Below are 11,048 nucleotides of genomic sequence, written 5' to 3'. Positions count from 1 at the left end.
TTAATTCGATGAAATATGATGTTCTACTTAGCAGATAGACAGCTACTTAATTCAGCAAACCTGCCTTCGCATCTCGCATTACATAATAGTGATGCACATTTCATTAATTTAAAACAAAACATACAACTTTAAATAAATTAAGATCATTTATCATAATAAAAACATTTATTCAAAGAAGCTAATTATTGTAATGATTAAGTAACAAATAATCACATGCAAACGAAACAAGTGTTAACTTACATTTCACTTTTCATTTACATACATTTGATCTTTGAACTCTTAACTTTAACAATATACATAATTAGAATGGTGTGATATTTTTTTCTGCTAGTTATTTGAGAGTTACAAGAGCAGATCACATCTCACAAATAAAAATCACAGTCTTTAATTAAAAATATAAGTATCAAATCCCTTCGATAATTGAAAGGTATGGAATGCGGAGTGAATTCACAAAATTTCGCAAGATTCAATTTCTTACAAAACTGGCGAAGAAAAAATCCATGCACCGAAATCTCTTATTATTAACTAAACACATTATTTTTAGGAACTTCATTATTATACATATATTCTAAATAAAATACGCATGTATTATTTTATATGTTGCAAAAATTATTCCACCAAATCAAAAATGCTTTTTTAGAGTAGCACTAGTATGTCATATAACTGTTGCAATGATTTATTATCTGATGGGCCATATTGACTCTCCATTTTAGTAAATAAAAAATAATTCCAAATCAATTTAAATACTATCAATGAATCTTTAAACTTGATATAAAAATAAAAGAATAATTTTTTTTCATGATATTAGGTTAACTTGAAATTTCAATTGAATTATAATTAACTTATGTAACAGACTCTTAATATTAAAATCTAGCTTTTAAATAATAACAACATAAATCCGTTCATTCCAAGTCAACTAAGTACTTTTCAGGTAACATATGAATAAAATTAATTTTACAAAGATTTTGCACATCGAAATCCTAGATTTCCCGTGGAGCTGTCGGCCGTGTTGTGCGAGCGTGCCGAGCACCTGTATCGGTAGCAGTAGGAACGGTGACACAGGTACGATCCACCTTTCTTCACCTTCTCTTGTGGCTGAAAGAAATTGTTACAATCACTCAAGTGTTCAATAACCATAACTACATATATATAATATTACTAGCTTTTCCCTGCGACATTATTCGGGTCAACTTCATCAAAATCGGTTCAGTGGTTTAGGCGTGGAAGCGTAACAAACAGATAAACTTCTTTTCTTAAAATTATAGTAGGGATAAATGCGAAAGTCTGTCCATCTTTTACTATTTAGTAACTCTACTTCTTCGAAAATACATACATATAATTACGTCTATATCCGTTGTGGGGCAGACAAAGCCAAAAGTCTCGAAAAAATTGATAGGCCATGTTTGGCTTAGTGGCAGAATTGAGATTGAAATAGTGACATGTTGTTGGCCCATCTATTTATAAGCCTATCCCTTAGTCGCCTTTTAGGACATTCATGGGAAATAGATGGAGTGATCCTCTTTCTCTATTGGTGCCACAGCAATTAATTAATACTATATACATACTTTCATATCTAGTAAAAGTTACCAACTTTCTCCCTTTGCAAATGACATGAAAATTCTCAAAATATGTGTGGATATGTTGATGAAATCATAGTCAAAAATGTTCACACAGGCTCCTTTTCCGAGGTGAGAATGAATGTAATGTATCTGGGACTAACACTGGGAGTGTAAGAACACTAAACCACAAAGCGCAATTTCCATCCATACTAATATTATAAAGCTGAAGAGTTTGCTTGTTTGTTTGTTTGAACGCGTTAATCTCAGGAAGTTCTGGTTCGAATTGAAAAATTCTTTTTGTGTTGAACAGACCATTTATCGAGGAAAGCTTTAGGCTATATAAAATCACGCTGCAACTATTAAGAGCGAAGAAGTAATGAAAAATGTGAAAAAAAACGGGGATAATTATTCATCCTTGAGGGCTTCAATGATGCCCAAAATAACTATTCTACGAGGACGAAGTCGCGGGCACAGCTAGTTTTTTATATTTATAACCTTAAAATACTACTCACCTCAGTTTCAGACCAAGAATTCTGAGTCCATTCCCAAACATTACCAGCCATATTGTGAAATCCAAAATCATTCTGTGGGAACATGTGAACTGGATTAGTCCCGAGATAGCCATCTCTAGCAGAATTGTGATTAGGAAATGTTCCTTGCCAGATGTTAGCCCTGAAATCAAACATTAACATAACATATAATCACGTCTATATCCCTTGCAGGGTAGACAGAGTCAACAGTCATCAAAAGACTGAAAGGCCACGTTCAGCTGTTTGGCTTAATAATAGAATTGAATTCAAATATTGACAGGTTGCTAGCCCATCCCCTAAAAGAGGAATCCCAATGATATACGCCTATCTAACTCGCCTTTTACGACATCAATCGGAAAGCGGTGTAGTGGTCCTATTCTTTTTTCTATTGGTGCCGGGAACCACAGGGCACAGATATTAACAAAATAAAATTACAGTAATAAGCACAGGTCTTAACTAACACAACTAAATGAATTTGCCTAGAAATATTAATTACCTACCACATAAAAATTTTTGGCAAAAATAATAACTTTTAACTAGAAACAATGAGAACAAATCTATAAAACCCATATACATAAAAATTTATCAAAATAATTTGAAATGTCGGAGATAAAATAAAGGTACATTAACCCTTTCCATGCGGAAGCATTATTTCAATTTCGCCGTCTCTATACGGGCGGTTTTGTATTAAGGCCCTGCTATAAAACGATGGGCGAGATATTACGTCATAACAAAACTGGTTCTACTGTACGGAAGGCGTATTATTGCGTTCTGTAATTTCTTTCGCTAGACGCGGATGGCGTATTATTTCGTTTTCAAAATTATATAGACAATTTTGGTGTTGCCATACCTTGAAACAATAACGTCTTTATAAGCAGAAATGAGCAAAATTGAATTATGATTAAGAATAATGAACATTTGCTGCAAAAATACAAAAAGAATATCAAATATTTATATATAATTACTTGCATATATATTTTTTTATAAAAAACTGAAATATGTAGTAAATTGAAATCAAATTTTTATTAATCATAATAATTTTTTGGGCAACTGGGTATGAGCAAGCATATAAGCAAATTAACACTCAGTTTTTTACATACTCATTTTACATTTTTTTATATTATTTTATCATGCTTTTAAAAAAAATATCTATGGTTATAATAAAATGTAACGAGGGTAGCTTAAAATTTAATTTATGAGGGTACAATAAGTAACTGGCTAGTTGACATATCTTGTACATTGTATCGTGCTTTTATTGGACATGGTGTTATCGGATTTGGAGAGTCATCATAACATTTCACTTTATTTTGTAAAATTCGTTGCGGTATCTTAAATACTTGAGATTCTTTGACCTCGTCAAAAGTTTCGGGAGAAATTTCATTGTTTCTTCCTCGTTTTCTAGATAAAATACTTTGCGACATCTCATCATCGTCGATAAAATTTGGTTGCGAATATGGTTCATGCTCGTCAATTTGAGTCTCATCTGAAGATTTATCTTTAAAAATATTATCGTCGAGGTAAAACACATTATTAAGAATTATAAGTAATAAACTTTCCATTTATATTATTCTCCTTTTATTAGACTTTTTATATAAAAAGTTTACAACACTATCGGCGTAAACCATGCACTCGTATCTACATAATAATAAGTAAGTATTTTTCCACCGTTTCACGTAAGGTTGTTGAGTTTATAACTACAGTACAGGGGAACCAACTTTCATATTGGTCTAATCATTTAACACAAGGAATTGTTTTGGACGCAATAATACGCCCACCGTGTGGCCAACGGTTTTTAGTTATACGTGATATTACGCCAGCCGCATGGAAAGGGTTAAGTGCGCATTTAATACTTGTATTATTTATTTTAAAAAACTTTCATTTTCCTGCCTATTGTGTTCTATAAAAATCTTCAGCTGCATTTAATAAATTATGAATATCTGTATCTGTGTGTATTCTCGGTTGCATTGTTAGCAGTATTTCTACACACTCCACTGCCAAATCTGTGATATAATAAAATTTATTTTTACACAGGTCAGCAGTTTCGTAACCTCTTCAACCTAAAGTCTAGACTGGCACTATTCATTGGATAGGTAATATTTGTTGTTGGATAGGTAATATTTGTTGCTTTGCTTAAATATTTATATTCTTATGATATACATTCTGAGTGGTGCACAGCAACAGCCACTGTTATTTATCTATCAAATATGTGGGGCTCCAAAACTTACATATGTTTTTTATTAGGGAAAAGTTTATTGCCCCAGGGATAATTTGTGTTGTGGTGACCGCCACGGCAAGCAGCTTCCCATTCTGCTTCACTAGGGAGCCTGGCGTTTCGCCATTTGCAATATTCAACAGCATCATTCCATGATACATGTACTGCAGGATGGTCCTCAATACCTAAATAGAAAATAATTCAGAATATATTTAAAAATTACTGATATCATTTTTTTAAACTTCTTTGATATAAACTCCACAAGTGTTTTATGTTTAAGAACAATTTCTGAAGACTGCAGAATAAAATATATAATGTTTACCTACAAGTAATTTATTTTTATGTAAATTTACTATGAAAATTATTTATAATGTGACTATAAAATTCAAAGTTTTACCTTCAATATTCGAATCAGGTCCGTATGGATGCCACCAATTTGCACCATCAACCTTGTACCACCATGGGGCTTGAGCAACACGAAAATCGTGTAACTGTTGTTTAAAAGTACTGTTAAGAAACAATGTAAATACAAAACTGTCTCCAAAAGACTCTGCCTCAGTCTTGTAATTAGTTAAAGTAGTAAATCGCTTAAAATCGCTGTTTGATACCTCATATTTATCTAAATAGAAACTGTCTAACTTAACAATTCGCTGTGGGCCTTCCATATCCTTTTCTATCATAACATCGTTAGTTCCAAGCTGATAATCACCAGCAGGCACAAGTATCATGTTCTCAGTAGAAATATATTTCTCTCCAGCAAAGCATTGCGGAATTTGGTGTAAATTTTGTAAAAAGGTACTGAAGATATTTTTGTTTCCATATTTATTCCTATCGGTACTGCAACCGCAACTTGTTTCTTCATTACGTGAGTTTCTGAGTATTGTTAAAACAATTATGATATGGATTAATAACATAATTTACATTGAAATATTTAATTACTTTCATTTAATTAAAATTACCTCTCAATATACAGCAATAGTTGTACAAAAACGAAAAAAAAATTAAAACAATTTCTTTCAACCTTCACTTTGCTAGCTATGATAATATGATAATGTCAATTGTCAATGTCACCAATATTTTGTCACGTCTAGGGATGCTGCGTATTTACGTACGCGACCAGGTATTGAGCCCTGGTTACACGTACAACAAGTACGTTAACCAGGTATTTACTTTATTCTTGCATTTTTCCATTGCTTTTAGAGTACCTACTTTTTTTGTCGGACGGCTCACTGGGCGCTCCTAACGGGGTATGGGAAATCACCTAACCGGCAAGTGATTGCGAATGTAATGTCCGTTTATGGACATCATTGTCAATATGATAAAATGATGCTATAATGTTTTACACGTTTCGATTGAATGTCTTATCGATTTAATTACTATTGAGATAAAGTTTTTGATTATATTACCTACTTACTTAGGTATTACAAGAAATTTTGGTAAACAATTTTTGTTGTGGATTTTTTATGGTTCAAAGTTTGTTTATTAAGGGTTTTTGTTCCTTGTTACAATAACTGAAGGATATTTTCCTTTGAAAATATTGCAAGTATTTTAAACCTCGGGTACAACATGGTAAATACCAGGCGTTTAACGCTGGCATTTACTCGACAACGAATAAAGTAGTACTGGTACGCGCAATTACAAGTGCGACCAGACTATCACGTCTGATTCGTCACGTCACGTCCGTTCCTGTGTCCATGACAACGTCAAGTATTTTAAGGCACAGGGAGACAAGTTATTCATACCTAAATCGAAAAAAATATACCTATAATCCGAGCATCGCGAATCCCGCTGAAGTGGGTACCTAATTGTAGACATTTATTCGAAGCAGCATCAGTCTCGCATTCCTGCCGTGGAACATAACAAAGCTTCATGGTTACATATCGTTGTAAGACATACCTACACACATGTCCATTGATTGATTCAATTCAAAACCCGTTGATTGATAACTGGTTCTTCAATGGGCCATACTTGATCGAAGTGGGCGAAATAAAAAAGTACTATACCTACCATGTTTAAACTCCTACAACGCTTGACAGTTGACGCTACAGGGTTGACAATTGGATTGTAAGGCGGTAGATTTTTAGAATCATGAATTAAATTTGGCGAAAGTTCTTACGACAGGAGCGAATTCCTCTCACGAAATTTAATTTGTGGCGTGGTGCCATGTTTACATAGCGCCATTTCGAATGAGATGAACCTTTTATGCTTGCAATTAAGCTCAATATGGCGCGGCACCTATAGAGTACTTTTGAAAACCATCGACAATAAAGGACATTTTTAGTAAAGGACAATTTATTTTATGGCAAAAGGTTTAGCCAAATAACAGTCTGTAAAAAAAAGAAAAGACTAAAAAATAAAACGTAAATTTAAGACCCTTTCTTAGTAGGACAGTATAATATGGTCGTGGAGGAACACTGAAAAGAAAAAGAAAGGACAATGTAATATAGGTACACTTATATAAACACGAACCAAAAACCTAAATTTACTTTATGGAAGCATTAACTAAAGATATTTTAATTTCGAAAATATAAAGAAACATTATCGAAGTTGAAGTAAGAATGATTGTGGATATAGGATATTTAAGTACCTACATATTCATTTTGTTGGCTAATGCATCTTGTTATCTCAGCAAATGGAGAGGTGGTACCCAAACCTAGTTGCTGCTGAAATAGCAAAAAATGACAATAAGAATTATCCGTCTTTAAATTATTTCATTATCTCGAGAACATAGCTACCAATTTATGTGGGTACTTAAATATATGTACATATATCAATATATAATTACTTGGCTTAATTAGCAGTAAGTAGTTAAGTCAATCACACAAAATCTCAAATCAAACATACGACATAATGTAAGTAGATATGATAGAACATCAGCTATAAAATATGCCTTTATGAAATATCATATGGCTATGTACCAAAAAGCAATAAATAAATTCTCTCGTCGTAATAAATCGCTCGCATAGTCTAAATATTATAGACAAATTTGACAAAATAAGGTGAAGGTCGCACTGGCCATGGCACTTAAGAGTTACTTTAGCATACTTACTGCCGGCTTCCCAGGTTTCATGTGAGTACGCTTAGGTACGCACCACACCTCGAGCACATTGAACCACGGCTGTTGGCATATGCGTATAAACGAGGGTTTACATTGGCATACTCGACATCATACGCTAATTCCTCAGAGTATGGAGTATTGTCTCTGAAAAAACGCACCTTGGGAAGCCGGCTTTATATGTACAAGTTTGAAAAAAATTGTTTTAACTTTTTTATGTAATTAAGACCAGGTAGGAGTAGGTACTAATAGTGAGTTTAAGGTACCAACTTACTACGACTTGTCGTACGACGATATCCTGACATTTTAGGATATTAAAATGTCAAACGCTTTTATAAAAACCATACTTCTGAACAAGTATCATCAGATCACCTACTACGAAAGTCATAACTTTACTTAAGCATTATTTAATTGTCAAATTAATTTTAAGTAAATCAAACTAAGCATAATAGTTACTTACAATAACAGAGGAACAATGTCTTCTTGTTTCATTCTTCCATAATATTTGACTATCCCATCAACATGGCCCATCCCAACAACGGCCAGAACTCGGGGATTATTCACTAAAGAGAAAAATACTAATTAAGATACTACTGTGTCTTAAAAAATATAAAACTAAGAAAACAAAAACGCTGGCTTTATATACAAATATTTATATGCCCATGAAAATAAAATAGGTACGGTGAGTGAAAATATCGTAAGAATGATCCAAAATACGCCCGAGTGATAATTAAATATAAGTATATATAAAAACTTACGTAAATAGTTTAGAAAACATACCAGTGCGCACACACTCTTGCAACGAATATGCAAGACATTTATCACGTTCGTCGACGAACACATGAAAAATCTTCTTGAATGCCGGTACATCCCTCGTGATTTCTTCGAACTGAGCTTGCACGAAATCTCTATCTTTATACTTCTCCAGTGAATTTCTACTGCAATGGAAATTATATATTTTTTTTTAATTTTTGAATTTGGTTATGTTATCCCACGGATGTAGGTACCTACCTACAGCAAAATGTAACCTTTTAAAATGAAGGTTGGTCTCCATTATATTTAATTAACATATTTCTCTATCTATTTAAAGCTGAGATCTTAAACAAAAAGTAACGTCCTTACTAAACTAAGGTATTTTACAGATTTTCCTACGGCATTCAAAAAACTCATTGGGAATGAGGAGTTTTATATTTATTTTAAGATTCATTTTCAAACGGACTGACAAATTTGTAGGTATGTTTCGTACGGTTTTCAGCTGAATATGTGCTAATCGTTTATATATTTCATTTAAGCTGGGATGTAGGTATGTTAGTTGTTTATAGTTCATCTATAAATATATACGGCCAATCAGAGAAAGTTCGTTTCTCATCATGCCCTGGCCGGGATTCGAACCCGGGACCTCCGGTGACACAGACAAGCGCACTACCGCTGCGCCACAGAGGCCGTATAATCTATGGTAATAGGATGTAGGTACTTAGGTGTCAATAAATAAATACTTACTCTAATGGTTTTGGATTTGAAGTAGTTAGGTGATAAAGCACTTGACCTAATTCATAGACATTTAAAGACTGAAATGCTCGTGCAATTGTTATTTGTATAGGTCGATCTCCTAAGAAAAGTTTGCAACCAGGTATCCTTTTCATCTGAAATACGTTATTATTTATCAATTAATCTAATTATAAAAAAAACATTAATTGATTCCTCTCTTCTTACTACAGTGAACCCGAAATCTGTCTGTGACCACGATCGTTTTACAATGTTATTCCTCTAATGAGCAGAGTTTTATATTTAAGAATTGTGTGCTTTATTGTAATACATTAAGATCCATTTTCTAACGGGCGGATGAATTTGTTTGTTCCGAACACATTTTCGGCGAAATTTTGAGTCTGTTTACTTATTTTAATCAACATGTCAACATCAACAAATCACATGGAAACACCTCTTGATAAGCTCTTCTGAATTCTCCCCCTGGTGCAACTCCCAATTCTTTTGCAATATCTGCATAAGTCTTGAGTAACATAGCGTGTAACATGCCTGAGACCAAGTTTTGGCCTTTCACAGCATCCCTGGCAAAACAAAAATATGGCTTATTTAGCTTAGGTCCTATACAAGATTTCAATTAATTTCAATAATTAATTAACAATATTTACTAAGCGGCAGATCCTATACAAACATTTCACCAAAAGAACCAAAAGACTTTGATAGCCATTAATTATTTTTTCACTTACTTCATTTTCCTAGCGTCAAACTTTTGGGCATCTTCCAAGAACTTCTTGTCATCTAATTCCAACAGAGACACTCTTTGCCGACATAGTTCTACAAGTATAGCGTTTGGATTCAACGTCTTCACTATCTGTTTTATGAATTAAATATGGTATATCAATAACAATTCAACAGGGAAAATATGCTGCAACATACATAAAAAGAAAACCTGTGTTCTCGCCATGCTTTCCACAAGTTAATCAGCACATTGTTTTGTCCATAGAAGTCAGAATAATATAATACAACCAACCAACCAACGCAATCTTGCACCGCAATTTTCGGCTCGGTCACAAATATTTGAAACTCTTTTTTTTTTTAATTTTAACTTTACATTACTACTTCTATATTTTTTTATGTATTAAATCATAGGGCCAAACCATAACCATTTGGAGTATCCAAATGGTTATGGTTTGGCCCTATGATTTAATATCTAATGTAGAAGAGGGTACAAGTGATTTAATTTAGTAGGGACCTTAAGTAGGGATAAACAGGAAAATGTGTGGGGCTAGCAAATTTGTTTGATTTGTACTATATAGGTAATTATATCTATTAACCATTGAAACATCTTCAACTGATTGTTTACTGAAATGGACGGTGCCGAGTAACACGACGGTCCCTTGGCTATCATTCTGAATGAGAGTGGCTGCTGGAGGCAATGACAATCCTCCGTCACTCAGATATCTTTGCGATGAACCGAGTAAAGAGTTAAACGTTCCACGTTTTCCTGGAAGGGAAGATGAAACGTTATTTCCAGTTTATAGTTACTTTTCTTCATTTACATTTTACACGACTTTAACCTCTCTTGCACCCTCCACAGAAGTGTTTCGGGGTCCGGGGTCGGCCTTCCGAAGATATACAAGCCTGTAACTCTATACTTTTATTTCCGTGCATTTATTCAATCTGTCAAGGAACTGGGCTAGATATAATTTTCAAAATAAGCGATCTACCACTGTTTTAAAGCCCAACAATAAACTTGTACTCTGTATTGTTGTCAATACTTAATTGAACATCTACTCAGGACGTATAGGACAGCTTTGAGTACTTACTGGGTGTCCTAGTAATTCTCTTCGCGAGCACGACAGAATCAATCACAGTGTTGTAATATCTGATAATGTTACATGTCCGGTTTATCATATTTCAAAGAGAATTTTTTATATACTATAAATTTTGTCATGTTAAAATGCGTTTATTTAGAATTTTTTTATAATTGTTGCTTTCGGTCTGTCCATGGTTTTGAGTGATATTTTACTGTCAATTTTACATTATAATTTTTACGCAGTGTATTTAAAGCCAGCGTCAATTGGTTTATTTAGTTAGTTTTTTCGTTTTCACACGATTTCTACTAAACCAATCTTCTTGAAACTTCGTGTACCTACTATATATAATTTAGAGAATCTGAACCTGCTTCATAGACATGGACATAGGGTGTC

At 33.5% G+C, this 11,048-nt stretch overlaps 1 protein-coding gene across 1 annotated transcript; it reads right to left on the bottom strand.

The window, feature by feature from the left end:
• Nucleotides 1–146: 146 nt before the first annotated feature.
• LOC106131845 (traB domain-containing protein) lies at nucleotides 147–10,960 on the bottom strand. The gene is made up of 11 exons (XM_060944991.1): nucleotides 10,665–10,960; nucleotides 10,173–10,342; nucleotides 9,585–9,709; nucleotides 9,296–9,422; nucleotides 8,857–8,999; nucleotides 8,137–8,294; nucleotides 7,817–7,919; nucleotides 4,699–4,792; nucleotides 4,315–4,486; nucleotides 2,072–2,231; nucleotides 147–1,095 (listed from the first exon to the last, which is right to left on the bottom strand). The coding sequence occupies exons 1-11, from the start codon at nucleotides 10,750–10,752 to the stop codon at nucleotides 1,080–1,082; spliced, it is 1,356 nt and encodes a 451-aa protein (XP_060800974.1). The 5' UTR covers nucleotides 10,753–10,960; the 3' UTR covers nucleotides 147–1,079.
• Between the last annotated feature and the right edge of the window lie 88 nt (nucleotides 10,961–11,048).

The sequence above is a fragment of the Amyelois transitella genome, chromosome 7, assembly GCF_032362555.1.
Source record: "Amyelois transitella isolate CPQ chromosome 7, ilAmyTran1.1, whole genome shotgun sequence".
NCBI classification, from domain to species: Eukaryota; Metazoa; Arthropoda; class Insecta; order Lepidoptera; family Pyralidae; genus Amyelois; species Amyelois transitella.
The sequence above is the reverse complement of the archived record's forward strand: the minus strand, read 5'-3'. Positions and strand labels throughout refer to the sequence as shown.